The following is a 16,287-nucleotide window of genomic DNA, read 5'->3' as shown; positions in this document are numbered from 1 at the left end:
TATCCACAAAGGGACACACAGACCTCTACAGGCTAGACAACGGCATCTTAACTGCCATTATGTATCGGGATGAAATCCTTGGATTGTCAGACCCTATGCTGGTGCAGTGGGTTCTGGGTTCCTCCTGGTGCAGGACAATGTCCGGCCTCATGTGGCGAGAGTATACAGGCAGTTCCTGGAGGATGAAGGAATTGATACCATTGACTGGCCCCCACACTCACCTGACCTAAATCCAGTAGAACACGTCTGGGACATTATGTTTCAGTCCATCCAACGCCGCCAGGTTGCACCTCCGACTATCCAGGAGCTCAGTGATGCCCTGGTCCAGATCTGGGAGGAGATCCCCCAAGTACACCATCCATTGTCTCATTATGAGCATGCCCCAATGTTGTCAGGCATGGATACAAGCACATGGGGGCCATACAAACTACCGAGTACGATTTTAAGTTGCTGCAATGAAATTTCAGCAAAATGGACTAGCCTGCCGCATCATTTTTTCACTTTGATTTTTGGGTTGCCTTTAAATCCAGCGCTCTGTGGGTTGATAATTTTCATTTCCATCAAATGATGTGTCATCCTTTTGCTCCTAACACATTACCCAGTCCATATCAGTATAGATATCCTGCTTGATTTTTTTTCCCCATTGAGATCTGATCGGTTTTCAAAATATATATATAGTGGATGCTAGAGGTCACTTTTGGCCCTTAAACCCAACAGACAGATATGCAGGACACAGGGTAAAAGCACTAACAAGTAATTGATTCTTTTCTTCTTATAATAATGCCACCCAGCACCACAGCCACAATAAACAGGCAAATGCAGTACAATATACAAAGCACAAATTTTCTCTATCTTTATCTTCTTCACACCTCCCAGCAAGTTTTGTCCACCTCCTCCCGACTCTGGCTCGCCTGTTGGGTGTTCCGCAGTCCCTTATATAGTTCTTGACCCAAAAGTGCTTCTGCACTTCCATCCATGTGATTTTCCAGGACTTCTGGGTCAGATGAAGAAGTCGAGCTCTTTAATCAGCCCAGAACTACTTCTAGGTTTCTGTTCCCATGACCTTCAAATATTTCCGGGATAGGCGAGCACTTCACCTCCCATTCTTGTCTCACACCATCTCCTGGTGGCACCCACGGTACCCAGCAGGGCTGTATAAAAGAACTCAATGTCCCATGGTGCCCTGTGGGAACCCGGGATACCGCTACAGTCCAGGAAAGCTGCCATCTACCGTCTTGGGGGAGGCAGTGTCCCCCCATCCTTGCACTGAATGAACATAATCCCAAGTTAAACTAAGAGTTACTGTAATATGCAGTGAAAAGTCTTGAATGTTTTGTAAATATTTTAAATTTGTTGTAGATTTATTGTACTGTAGATATATTGTATCTCTACTTCACATGAAGCCCATGGAAATGTGGTATTTTATTAATTTGTAGATGTAAAAATGCCATGTACATCAAAGTAATTATTTGAACCTCTTTACACAGGAGAGCAGAGATCCTCGAAAATTGCATTGGCTTTTTGAAATGCTAATGGAGTCACCAGTTAATGGAGAAGGTGGTTCTTTTGTTGATGCCTGGTAAGTTTAGATTATTAATTCAAATGTTATCTGTGATTGGAAAAATAAATGTGAATAATCTTTATGCAATTTTCAAAATTATTTTGTAAGTGAAATTAACACAAAAAATATTTGTTCTTCTGAACATTATACTCTTAAGCATAAGTCTACTGACGATGCAGTCAATTTACTGTTAAGTCTGCATCTCCCCATCCTCACCTCTAATCTAAGGAATGAGATTGTGAGTACAGGAGACTGAAATACTGTTTCTACACAGGGTTTTTGGGCTCTGTCTCAATGACAGTATCAGGAGATCTGTAGTATGGGAGCATCTCAGAATAGAACCTCTGCTTCTCCAACTTGACAGTTAAAGTGTTTTGAGCATATAGTTAGGGTGCCTTTGTGTTCATAGCATAAGAGGTGTAGGCATAGCTCACTGGTAGAAGAATTAGGGTCAGATCCAGAACACATTGGAGGTATTATGTACTGAATGTTCTGGGTGTATCTGGGTGTTCTCCAGGAAGATGCATTTATAAAAGAGAGCCAGGGGTGTAAAGGTTTTAGTGATGCATATATATTTGCAGTAAGCAAATCAAAACACATTTTTATACCAACAATTATATTAAAAAGTTACAAGTTTCTTTAAGGTAAAGTCCAAAATATATTACTTGTTTGTAAATTTACCTGTAAATATTCAGGTGTAGCTATGGTATAATGAATTGGTGGTTATTTTGGTTATAATCTGCAGAACGGTCTAGACAAACTGCTTAAAACAGAGATTCCTAATCAGCTCAGATCAATTTGTTGCTGACTCACATTAGAAAAAGCAAAAAGAAAGTAATGATGAATACAAAATGCATTTAAAATATTAAAATATAAATATGTAGTAGCATTATTTGGTATTTTGTTATTGTTGTAGATAGCAGCTGCAAATTGCAGCATTACATTATTTCGATCTGTACTAGATTACACAGATTACATTACAGTCAAAAAAGAAAATGTCCTAAACATTGTGATAGTACTTAAAACGGACATCGAAAATAAGGCCCAATTTGCAGTATTTCATAGAATCTATACTAATAAAAGGCAAAGACCTCACTCACTCACTCACTCACTGACTGACTGACTGACTCACTCACTCACTCACTCACTCACTCACTCACTCACTTACTCACTCACTACTAATTCTCCAACTTCCCGTGTAGGTGGAAAGCTGAAATTTGGCAGGCTCATTCCTTACAGCTTACTTACAAAAGTTGGGCAGGTTTCATTTCGAAATTCTACGCATAATGGTCATAACTGGAAGCTATTTTTCTCCATATACTGTAATGGAGTTGAGCTCGATGGCCGTTGGGGGCGGAGTTTCGTGTGACATCATCACGCCTCCCACATAATCACGTGAACTGACATTTGAAATTTCATTTCAAAAGACTACCCGACGGAAGTCTTGATAAAAGCGTGGTTTTGTGCACATATATATATGACATGATTGACAGTGTCAATCATGTTACGTTATTATTAAAATGTTTCCTTTTCTTTTTCATTACTTCTTTAACACACTACTTCTCCGCTGTGAAGCGCAGGTATATTGCTAGTTAGACATATAACTTGAAATAAACCTGCATAGTAGCTACAGTGCATTGCACACTAACAACATGAAGAACATTTGTATGGTTCAGAGTAGAAGTAAAAGCACTGAGCACTCCAAATAACAGAATAGTATGAAATTTAATACTCATTTATGGGGTTGGTTTAATCACATGCTGCATTAAAGGCAAGTTAACATGTAACTTGTACTGCAGTTGGCTAAAATGCTTTTACTCTGCTTTACTTGTTGATGTGATAATCCATTTCAAATCCATCGCAAACTTATAACTTGGGTTTCAATTATGATTTTATAATTAAGCATCCAGTTTTTTACAGACCATATTTTGTGAAAAGCTGTTTTACATCATTTTACATCAGCCTCTAAAATCTCATAACTTTAAACCTGTAATGCACAGACTACGGAGTTAGTTTTACAGGTGAGGGATATTGCATTTATAACAAGACAAGCTCTTGTGCAAAGTTACTAGGTCAAAGCATAGCTCCTTAATAGCTTAAAAATATTATTGTGGTCACAATGCAGTAATAGAAAAAAATAATAATATAATAAGCAACATTTGGCATTATGATTTATCATGAAAATGTTTACAGCCTGTTACGATAGAAGAAACATTAATAAAACCAAACAAATTTCATCTTTCAGCATAATCACAGAGTACTAATACATTTGTTATACCATTTGTGAAGCTTTCTTATGTTACTCAAATAAAAAAACATGCTGTGCTTATGCAACCACTCCTCTTTAGTTCACTTGGCACTCAGAAAGCAGATGGTAGAGACATGGGGCCAGGTCACGAGAATAGGTTGGGTGTGGAATTTCAATTGACAGTTTTGCAACACATACAACATGAGCAGGGCTATTGACATGAGGCTGAAGAAAGCATAGTAAATTACTTTCCCTTGGTGCATTTCCCTGACTGACTGCCACACATACTACTAGGGCAAATTTCTTAAGTCACCTGTGTCGTAGGTTAGCCTGATCAGTGATCATCTTTGAAAAAGTTCTGCAGCCCATCTACTGACCAGCATATATGATGATAAGGAAAGAATAAATCTGTGATAGTGCATTATTCTGTAGAATTAGAAAATCAATTCTAGCTAGATACTTGATTCTGCAGTGTGTCAATATCACAAATGCTAGAAATGTCCAGTTTGTTTGTTTAAATACACAACCACATATCTTTACAAAATCAGCCTCATAAAACACTCCATGCATGTTCAGGTTCAAAACATTTTGCCACTGCTCATAGTTATATTTTCCATTATAATATTCTGTACCATGATTTTTATTGCAGTAATGCAGTTTTGCGGTTAGCCGGTAAGTTAAAATGATATCCAAAAGATGTAATTCCTCCTCTGTTCCATTGCACACACCTGCAACCTGCTAATCAGTAGTTCAAATGGTATAAAGTAACTTACAAAAAATGCATTCATTTATTCACAGTAAGAGACCTGTCAACAAATAACTGAATTCAGCAAGCTAAAAACAAACACAGATCAGAATTTTTCCCAGAGTGTCTTGCTTTAGCATAAGAGAAGTGAATGAACCCCTGTTCATTTTAATTTTTCATCTGATTAGTTGAGGATTGTTGAAGCAGATTGGAGTTACTCCGTTCATTTAAAATTCAGCATCATAATGAGATGTGGCATGTAACAGTAAAATGTGTAAATATGATGCTTCTTTTTTTTTTAACTGATCTGAATCAGTATTATTTTCATCTTAAAGTGTCTAATGCATTTTATAGTGACCAGTTTTTTTTGGACTTTAGTGAACTGGTGCTTGAATCGCTACAGTGTCACTGTAAGCTTTAAATTTATTACAGATCTCTTTCGTCAGCTATTGTTCCATAATGAAGTTGAACTTTAATAGAAAGAAAGAAAATATGTGTTTTATCTATAAGAGGTAAATCATTAAGAACTAAGTAAGTGATGAATAATTGACAAAAATTAATAAGCTAAAATGTCATGATTTTTACATTTTCTTTTTATTATTCTTTTGGAACTTGCATGAAGAGCAATATGTGACTTACATGATAAATCTCCCTAAGTAATGCTCTGAATCAGTGATTCTTAACTTTTTATGAGTCACGGACGCCTTTAAGAACCTGATGAAAGCTATGGACCCCCTTCCACAGATATATTCACATAGACACACAACTTTACATTCAATTAATATAATGTACTTTATTTATTGAGATTTGATTGTCTCATACATAAATGACATACACAAAGTATTATTAAACTTTAAAGTAAGCAATAAAAAAACAGTTTTTTATGCAAGTAATGGCTACTCATTATAATTATGAAATGCAATCCTCTTGTGCAAATTAAAACAGATCTACTACTACTACGTCTTCTACTACTACGTCTACTACTACTACTACTACTGCTACTACTACTACTACTACTATAAATCAACAGTACCGGGCTATATAGTGAATATATACAGTATATTAATTTTTATCTGACCCTCATGTACCCCCTGAAACCCATCCATGGAACCCCCATGGACCTCAGGTTATGAACCCCTGCTCTAAAGCATCAAAATTCTTGGCTGTGTGGCTGTTAACTAGAGAGAAACCATTTCTAGAGCTGAATAAATCTTAATGTTATTATAATAAGAGGGGTTATGTTAAAATAGGCCTATATCTCAATGTCTATCCTGGTACTGTTTGTGCATGACAAGGCATAAAATACTGTTTAATAATAATTTCTGTAACCATGTACGTGTTTCTTAGATGCTGACTGCTATACTTTATTACATAATTTTTGTCATACTGCTGTGTTTTCTCTATTGAAACCTTTTAAGAAATACAAAGTATTTTTTATTGATTACAGGTGGTATTACATTATGCAGTAATTTTAATTTTTTAAACATCCTCATAATACTTTCGATAAGAATTTTTTTGAAACACCTTCAACTTTTTGTACTGCAGAATACTTGTGTTCTGTGGTTTATTTACTTTTTTTTTTTTTTTTATGATTGCTGATTAAGTTTAGTGCTTTTCCATTAAAATAGCTTGGCTTACTCATATTTTTCAAGTGTTCATTAAATCATAGGATTTGCTTTGCATTTAACGCTTAGAATGTTATTGTGCAAATGACATTCGGATGAAATTGTAGTTAACAAGCTATTCAAAGAGTGTCCCTTTTCATATTTTTTTTAAACCAAACAAAATATGAGTTTAAAAAAGTCAGCTGTAAAATAAAGTAAGTTTCATCTTGGTATACTGTAAGATAACCAAGTACACATTCCAAAGTAGGAATTAGTGTTAAAATTATGGTTCAGACATATTCATGTGTATAAGTAATGAGTAATTATAATGTTGCTTCCTGATATATTTACATTTCAGTATTTGTGAGAAAGTGAGATGGTTTTGTGTAATTTATGGTATTATTTGACTAAGCTAGTGTTTTTCAGCAAAAATCAGGGCCTCTACTTTGTGCCAACAGCCATACATTGCCTTTTTAGTATGACTTGACACAAACCATTGGCCATCTCTGTTGTAAGCAAACACAGAAAGAGGTTCATGATGTGTGGTCATGTGAATACAGTTGTGAAGGAGTTTTCTTAAATCATGGGATGTGACAAAGCTTTCATATTGTAACTCTGCTGCCCACTACATTGACATCTGAAATTCCCACTCATGTTTGTGCTTCAGCATTTTATTGGCCACAGGCCAGTCCACATCTGCTACTGAAAAAGCACAAGACTGTCCGTGCACAGTGATTTCTATTTTCTTCTTCAAGTCTTAATACACTTCTGATTCAAAACTAGCTGTGATCGTGTTGCCTTATAACTTACCTTAAGCCCACTTCAACTAAAAAATGTATGCCGTCACCCACCACATGCTTTACACGTTGTCGCCCTGCCACAGGTATTACCAACGGCAGTGGGAGAAGAATGTGTTCAGCAATCATGGTGATCCGTAGATGAGCAACAACTAGATGAGTGGTATAGGTGCAGCTTGGAGCAATAGTGGAGAAAAGTGCCCCTTAATTATTTTGGGCAGGTAGTCTTCTCGTGGTGAGTTTCAAAATTTTGATTGTATGTAAATGGTCAGTCAGGTTTTGAGCCTTTTGAAGAAGCAAGACAAAATTGTACTTTTTGTTTAAAATTAAAAAGAGTATTCTTAATTATGAAAGTTTTGGGTATTTTTCCTAAAGCCTTTTTAAAGTCTTCCACCAAAATGAAGGTAGACTTATGTTTAAAATTGTGCAAAAAAACAAAACATGCATTAAGGCTGCCTTTTGTATTTGTTATGGTATATTTTATAGTCCTTATAGATGGTAATTGCATTATATTACAATTCTTTTTAGTCATTGCTGATGCACTTATTGCAAACAATTTAGTGATAATTGAGTTGTTTGTTTCTTTTCAAACTAACTGTTCACTTACAAAAGTGTTATGCTTCCATGTCAGAGGGAAACATGGTTGTAGTATCATGTGTGTTGTACATACATTATTTTTATATCTTTCTTGTACCAGTGTTTTGTGTGGGAGCTTCAGGGGATTTTCAACTGTCATCCTTTTTAAATGGACGTTTGTAAAAAAACATTCTGTGTTAAAATAGTGTAATTCATTATTTGCTACAGTAAATTACAGCTAGACAGTGATGCTTTTCTTTCACATGTTACAGTATAGTACATACAGTATATTTAGGTAGGTTCATTATTGCCAATTGTACAGAATACAGTGATGAATACAATGACATTCTTGCTTGCATGTAGTTAGTTACATCACCACTCTCCAACTCCATGATACACTATATCACTAAATGTGAAATATCTAGTACTGAACTAGTCAAGCTTTACAAACTTACAACACAGGTAAAACCTAGCTGCCAAAAAACCATGCGCTTAAGAAAGAAAAATAAGCTTCAGTAAAAGTTGTACTTACACATTTTGCATGTGCTTGCTCACTGTTCACAGATGACACTTTGTATCTGTCAGTCCTCTCCCATTTGTTTGTTTCAGTAGGCTGTTAATTGAGTGAGTAGTACCAGTCATGAAGCATAATAAAATAAAACTTTCCATTAATAGTGCAAATTAGACATTAAGGGACGCTTTTTAAATATAAATATTTGCATATTTCTGACTTTTGATTGCATTTGTTTGTGTCATCTGAAGTTTACCTTTACATATCAAAAGCTATATTAAATATATTGATGTATATATCAATGTGAGTTTTGGAGATTTTTCTTTCATAGAAAAGTATTTTAGATCAGATGTATATATGTATATGGTTGTATATGTGAGTGTGTGTGTGTGTGTGCATATATATATATATACATACATACATACATTCGTAGTCTGAATCACAATCTGTTTGTATGGGTGATTACCTACCAGGTAACGCTTGTGGTTGGTCTGCGAGCCTGCAAACATCCACCACAGTGTCACCCATACAATCAGATTGTGATTCAGACAACAAATGCCATGAATGTAACAACCCCGATCTACATACTGTCAAATAAACGAACTACACGCCGTGGCGCAACGCAAGAGGCTTCGCCTCTAGCGCTGACGTCCGAGGTTCGAGTCCCTGAGAAGGGGTGCAGTGAGTGTGTACGCCTGATGAGCCCAGAATTAGGGTGAAACGCGTGTCGCGTACTCTTTGCATTATTTGACAGTAAAACTGTTCAACCATATATATATATATATATATATATATATATATTTTATTACATGATTGTTACACATTATATTTTTACATTTTCAGCAGTACTTCTTGTAATATTAAACTTTCTGCCCCCTATTTACTCATGTAAAACCTGCTGTCTATGCTGGTTATTTGACCAGCCCAGTTTGGAGACAAGTCAGTTAAAATACATTTTTGATAATTTATGCTGGAATGGTAGAATGCTAAAAGAAAAAAAAAATACAGTTCTCAAATGCTAAATTACCTTGTACAGGGTGAGCCAAAATGAAGTGCAGTACACCCCCAAAATTCACGGGGATAACGTTCCTAGAGCACCCGTGAATTGTGAAAAACCACAAATTTTGGATGTGTTTAAAAAATGCCTATTTCCATAGTTTAAACTCTAAATGTGCCCCCAAAACTCTTTAATTTAAAGAATGTAAAGGTAAATCTGTATACTGTACTGCTATGTCTCCCGCAGTGCTAGAATGTAAAATACTGATGTTACCGATATATGTACTGTAATTCATGCAAGTGCATTTTCATTACCAGAAGCCTTAGACGGTGCAGCTCGTTTTGGCCGCATCTTGGGGCTTTAACCCTTAAACTGCCACATACTTGGTGGTTAATGCATCCCTGGAAGCCAAAATACTTTTTTGCTGCACTTTAAGTAAATGTCACAATTAACAAAGAAAAAGTGAAATTTTAATGGAACACATTTTTTTCCATGCAAATAGCATCACAATTACTGCAACACTGATCATTTTAGACACTGCTAATGGACTGTAAAAACTATTTAAAAAACTACTGGAACAATATGTACAAAGTGCAACTGACGCCATGGATGAAACTCAGTAAATCACTGAGCCAACTGCGCTTGAACTGACTGCATGCAAGCACACAGAGGTAAGCGCTGATGCTTGCAGGCTAGTCTTAGTGCAGATTGGGTCACAGAATTGCACAGAAACACAGGAGATTGTAGAGACATGAGCTTTATTCAAACACTTCAAACAAACATCTCTCTTTCAGAAGGAGCTCAGTATGCAGTTAGTTATCGATTAAACAATAGACAGACATCATAGGGGAGCACAACCCCAACGGGAGCAGAGAATGTCTGGGGTGGGAGAGAGAAACAAAGCAATCAGCCAAAAAGGACAGGTACTGTTCATGCTTTTAAGTAAACGTAGTGTTACGCGAGAAGCTGCAATCGAGAAGACGGTGATTTATTTATTTTTATGGTGGAGATTCCAGGGATGTACCCAGCCTTGTGAGACAAAAACAAAGCAAACCGGTAATCAAACAGCAAATAAAGAATGTAATGAAAATAATTGAAATAAGAAAACAACGATACTACCCCTTTTCCCCTTACAGCGATTACACATTAAATACTACAAAGCACAAACAAAACACACACAGTAAATCATGAAAAAGTTAATGTAAAACAGCAACGGATGAAATGTAATGATGAAAATAGATAGTCCAGAGATCCGCATGTTGAATGGCAATGTACAGATAGTCCTACCAGTAGTTCCTGAAATGGTGAAGACGGGTGGACGGGTTCAGGAGCGCTCCTTTCTTGGCAGGATGGCCATGAATCCACTTACAGTCCTAATGTACACAGGCAGACTGCAGACAATCCAGATGCACGAAACAATCCAGAACAAAATTAATAAGTACAGGTAACCCAACAGAAGGCGGACAGACAGGAATTTGAAACACAAATTACAAAAACTTTTTTTTTTTTTTTTTGCTTTTGGTCACCCGCCCCCTTTTTAAAAGCCATGCTGACATCCTTTGACCTCAACAGCCCCAGCACCCTCAGCAGAAGACCAATCGGGGCCACGGCAGGGACTGCTGGGAGTTGCAGTTTCAAATTCTATTGGCTACTTTCACCATCCCAAGTCACGGATATCTCTACAGCTGCTTCCTGTTCTCTCTACAGTACAGTATTGCCAGGCAAAAAGCCATAAAAATTGAGGAGGATATTTGCGGTTTCCTCTAACAATTATTAGTTAGGTTCTAAGGAAAAATCCGCAAATGACTGAGGCCGCGAACTCTGAACCGCGACTTTGCGGGGTTCTACTATACCACATTTCTCTTGGTCATTGCGTTAGATAGGGGCAGCAGAGTGGATTGGGGTGGGGGTCTTTTGACAGGCGATCCCTTGTAGTTTTCAGTTGGCAACCTGTTTTGGTCTGGTGCGTACCATGCTTACGCTGTCAAAGCGCTCTTCAGAAGCAACGAATCCCTAATCACTTCGCAACACGCCTGCCAAATGCACTTCAGCATTCCTCCTAACAGTTATGTCCCAAATTGGAAAACAATTCTTCAGTGGGTGGCTAAATTTAGACAGAGGGGTACAACATTGAGCAGAAAATCTCCAGGTTGTCCTGGGTGGCTAAATTTAGACAGAGGGGTACAACATTGAGCAGAAAATCTCCAGGTTGTCCTTGGACTATACGAATGCCTGAAAACATCCAAGCTGTTAGGGCATTAATTTTGCAGTCTCCTAGACGTTCAGCACGCAAACATGCTTCGGCCCTAGTCATTTCCAACACATCGTTGAGAAAGGTTGAGTAAATAAGCAAACCTTTCGCTATTGGACTGAAACCACCTCTCATGAACTTCATCAGAGACCCCTGCACAGTGAGCGTGTTACAGTTTGGTGCGTCGTTATAGAATTTGGCATTGTAGGCCCTTTTTTGAGGAGGGGGGAAGCAATCGTCACCGTCACTTCAGAACATTTGATTGAAATGCTAGATAGCTTTTTGCAGCCCCAACTGGAAGAAATGGATGTGGTGGATTCCTGGTTTCAACAGGATGAAGAAACAGTTCATATGTCGCAGAGATCCATGTAACTTTTGCGGGAGATATTTCCGGGGAAGCTGATCTCCCTGCGCAGTGATGTCAGGTGGCCTTCACGTTCGTCTGATGTTGTTCCATGCGATTTCTTCTTGTCGGGCTATCTCAAGTTGAAGGTATACACACACACACTGACCTCAAAACCTTGAAGTCCTCAAGGACACTATTCACCACGAAATCACCGTTATTCCCCTTGAAATTGCCAAAATAGTTATTTATCACTAATGTTGGCCACCACCTTGAAGACATCCATTTTTGAAACACAGTGGAAAAAACCTATTTTGTGTATACTTTCTTGTATCATAATGAAGTTTAATTTATCTTGTAGTGTTTTTGTAGAATAAACATTTGAAATATGGTACTTCTTTTTGGCTCACCCTGTATAATATGTGTGTACCTGTGATGCCTGGATTGCTGTACCTAGCATTTTCCCCTTAAACCCAGAACCTAAGCCCTTCCAAGCATGAACACACTATTTTTAATAAAAACTGCACATCACCATGAAACCCCAAAACATGTTTCACCACAGTGCCAGTCAGAGAAAATTACAGTGGGCAAATTATTTTGTTTCTTTTTTACTTTGCGATGTTGAGTTCCTTTTCAGATATACAGTGTTAATTTATGATTTTTTTTCTTTGTCTTTTATTAGTCGACTTTATGTCCTTCAAGGGGGACTGGCTCAGCAAGAATGGAGAGTCCCTGAGCTTCTTCACAGACTTCTTCAATATCTGGAACCCAAACTCACCCAAGTATATAAAAATGTCAGAGAAAGAATTGGAAGGTCTGTATATTTTATACACTTTAAATCATTACTTTTATCATTTTCTTCTTTAAAAAAAATGCCTTTTTTCATTTTACATCTCTAGTGTTCTGACGTACATCTTTATGATTGATGTGTCACTTCCTAAAACACTGCAAACATCATCTCCACGTATATCAGACTTTACATCCCGAATTCTTGTGAAGTTGAAACCTCTTATGGATGCAGATGAGGAGATTCAAAATCATGTTGTTGAGGAGAATGGAATTGGAGAACAAGATGAAAGGACACAAGCCATTAAACTATTGAAAACTGGTGAGGAACAAATTTATTAAGTTATTAGTAATTAAGACTCGGATTTTTGAGGTGTGTTAAGTTTTGAGTTCCAGGATCTGCTACCTTTGTTCAAAATGTTTATAAATAAAATAAATAATAAATTATCACTAATAACATTAAATATAAAAATCTCATAGTCACCTAATTTATTCTAAGTTGCTGGGGGAGAAGCTGTAGGCTATCCGAGCATCACTGAGGTCAGGCTCAATGTCATCCATGCCCACAGCTCACACTCGCATACAATCACAAATTACCTTATTGCACAGGACTTTGAGACATTAGAGAAGAATGCACACAAACCACTGTTCCACCATGCAACTTAATAAAAAAAATGATCAGAAAAGAATGATTAATAATAATAAACTATTTTAATTCTTAATCATTCAAAAGGTGAAATTGTTTTTTTCCTCCTTCTAATCATGAATTAGTTTTCTTGCTCAATTTAAATCAGCTATAGAAATATTGATACAAAAATTGATGAATTTCATCTTGATAAATGGAATGTATTTTGTTACATATATTTGAAAAAGAATCATACTTCATAATATTTTTCATTAACACTCAGAACATGCAGTAACAGTGATCAGCAGAACAAAACTAGTTTTAGTTTTGCTGTTAAAACAGCATGTTTATTTTTTTAATATAAATAACCTGAATTGCTTTTATTTTTTAGTTGCCACATTCAGCAGTCTTTAGATAAAATGTTTATTGCAACCTAGGAAATGCTCTTATTCACAATAAATATTTTTTGAATATGCGGTTATAAGAAAATAATGACGTATTAACATTTAATTATTCAATTGTGTTATGTTGTTACAGTTCTCAAATGGCTCATGGCAAGTGCAGGCAGATCCTTCTCTACAGCTATTGAGGAGCAGCTTCATCTCCTTCCACTGTTGTTTAAGGTGTGGAGTTTTTGTGTGTGTTTTTTTTTTAAATAAATCAATTAGTATTACAGTCATATGATAAAGTTTGGGAAACCCCTCTTAATTCTTTGGATTTTTGTTTATCATTGGCTGAGCTTTTAAAGTAGCAACTACCTTCTAATATATGACATGCCTTATGGAAACAGTAGTATTTCAGCAGTGACATTAAGTTTGTTGGATTAACAGAAAATATGTAATATGCATCAAAACAAAATTAGACAGGGGCCCCAGTCCCTGAACTAGCCCCACAGCATGATGGAATCCCCACAAAATTTGACAGTAAGTAGCAGATATTTTTCTTGGTGTTCTTCTTCTGCCATGCAAAGCGCTTTTTGTTATGACCAAATAACTCAATTTTCTTCTCATCAGTCCAAAGCACTTTGTTCCAAATTGAATCTGGCTTGTCTAAATGAGCATTTGCATACAACAAGTGACACAGTTTGTGGCGTGAGTGCAGAAAGGGCTTCTTTCACATCACCATGCCATACAGATGTTCTTGGTGCAAATTGCACTGAATTGTAGAATGATGTACAGATACACTACCGGCAACAAAATGTTCTTGCAGGTCTTTGAAGGTGATCTGTGGGTTGTCTGTAACCATTCTCACAATCCTACACATATGCCGTTCCTGTATTTTTCTGGGCCTGCCAGACCTAGGTTTAACAGCAGCTGTGCCTGTGGCCTTCCATTTCCTGATTACATTCCTTACAGTTGAAACTGACAGTTTAAACCTCTGTGATAGCTTTTTATAGCCTTCCCCTAAACCATGATACTGAACAATCTTTGTTTTCAGATCTTTTGAGAGTTGCTTTGAGGATCCCATGTTGTCACTTTTCAGAGGAGAGTCAAAGGGAAGCACAACTTGCAATTGACCACCTTAAATACCTTTTCTTATGATTGGACACACCTGTCCATGAAGTTCAAGGCTTAATGAGCTAATCCAACCAATTTAGTGTTGCCAGTAATCAGTATTGAGCAGTTAATTGCATTCAAATCAGCAAAATTACAAGGGGACCCAAATTTTTGCAGAGCCAGTTTTTCCACATTTGATTTAATTTCATACAACTAAATACTGCTTCACTCTTTGTTCGGAAATCACCCCGGTACTCAGATGTTCCTAGGAAATGAAAGACATGCCACTGTTATCTTTTTTTTTTTAAAATTTTTATTAATTTTATTGCAATCATTCCATACAAATCAATCAGTTTTTACAAAAAGTAGGATTGAGAGCAAATCGACCCCCACCCCTGAGAGAGAGAGCAAGGCCAACGGAGTAAATCTTAAGGCTTGTAAACATACCTAAATTGATGAATTAGATAAACCAATAGAGATGAATGGAGTAGAAAAAGAAATACAGAAATAATTACTTCTTCTGTGTCTTAGGAGCTTATTCTAAAATATTACTGATTAGATCCTGCCATGTTTTGAAAAAAATCTGTACAGATCCCCTGAGTATTTGATTTTTTCCAATTTCAAATAGTATAAAACATTGGTTTCCCATTGACTTAAAAGAAGAGAGTTAGGATTCTTCCAGTTTAGCAAAATAAGTCTGCGTGCCAAAAGTGTAGTGAATGCAATCACAGTTTGTTTGTCCTTCTCCACTTTAAACCCATCTGGAAGAACACCAAACACAGCTGTTAATGGATTAGGAGGGATTGTGACACCAAGGCTGTCTGAAAGGTAATTAGAAATTTTGGTCCAGAATGACATTAATTTGGTGCAGGCCCAAAACATGTGACCCAGTGAGGCTGGGACTTGATTGCAGTGTTCGCAGGTTGGATCTTGCCCTGGAAACATTTTGGAGAGTCTTAGGTGAGACAGATGTGCTCGATATGTAATTTTGAGTTGAATAATTGTATGCTTTGCGCATATGGAGCTCAAGTGAATTCTCTGCATTGCTATTTTCCACTCCTTTTCTGATATATTAATTGAGAGATCTTTTTCCCAGTGTCCTCTTGGATCTTTGAAAGGAGGGACTGTAAAATAATTTTATATATTGCAGAGATGGTGTCTGAGTCCTTGAAATTGAGCAATATTTTTTCCAGCGTGGACAGGGGGTGCAAGATGAGGAAAATCGGGCAGGTTCTGTTTAACAAAGTTCCTAATTTGAAGATAGAGAAAGAAATGTGTAGCTGGAATGTTAAATTTATATTGTAATTGTTCATAGGATGCAAAGACGTTGTCTATATAAAGATCTCTAAGCAAGTTAATCCCAAATGTTTTCCAGATATTAAAAACTGCATATGTTTGCAAGGTTGAAAGAGGTGGTTCTCTTGCAGAGGTGCCACAGATAAAAGATTCTCCATCTTAAAATGCTTTCTACATTGGTTCCATATTCTGAGTGAGTGAAGCACAATTGGGTTATTAGTATATTGCCGATAACTTGCATTTATTGGGGCACAGAGCAAGGAATATAAAGAAGTACTGCAAGACTTTAGTTCTATTGGACCGGCCTGTGTATGTTCATCTATTTGTGTCCAGGTTTTTATAGTTTGTATGTTTGGTGCCCAGTAATAAAACTGGAAGTTAGGTAGAGCCATGCCACCTTCTGCCTTTTGTCTTTGTAGGGTCGCTCTTTGGATACGTGGATGTTTTGAGT

At 36.8% G+C, this 16,287-nt stretch overlaps 1 protein-coding gene across 2 annotated transcripts in view; it reads left to right on the top strand.

Annotated features, from left to right (window-relative positions):
- Nucleotides 1-16,287, top strand: part of psme4a (proteasome activator subunit 4a) — a 173,720-nt gene that overhangs the window by 133,288 nt on the left and 24,145 nt on the right. For both annotated transcript variants that reach the window (XM_039739140.1, XM_039739139.1), the window contains 4 exons: nucleotides 1,488-1,579; nucleotides 12,316-12,447; nucleotides 12,533-12,741; nucleotides 13,582-13,667. In XM_039739140.1, coding sequence (XP_039595074.1) covers nucleotides 1,488-1,579; nucleotides 12,316-12,447; nucleotides 12,533-12,741; nucleotides 13,582-13,667 — 519 coding nt within the window. The remainder of the gene's footprint in view (nucleotides 1-1,487; nucleotides 1,580-12,315; nucleotides 12,448-12,532; nucleotides 12,742-13,581; nucleotides 13,668-16,287) is intronic.

Source organism: Polypterus senegalus, chromosome 16 (assembly GCF_016835505.1).
Source record: "Polypterus senegalus isolate Bchr_013 chromosome 16, ASM1683550v1, whole genome shotgun sequence".
NCBI classification, from domain to species: Eukaryota; Metazoa; Chordata; class Cladistia; order Polypteriformes; family Polypteridae; genus Polypterus; species Polypterus senegalus.
Note: the sequence above shows the minus strand (reverse complement) of the source record. Positions and strands in the feature narration are given on the sequence as shown.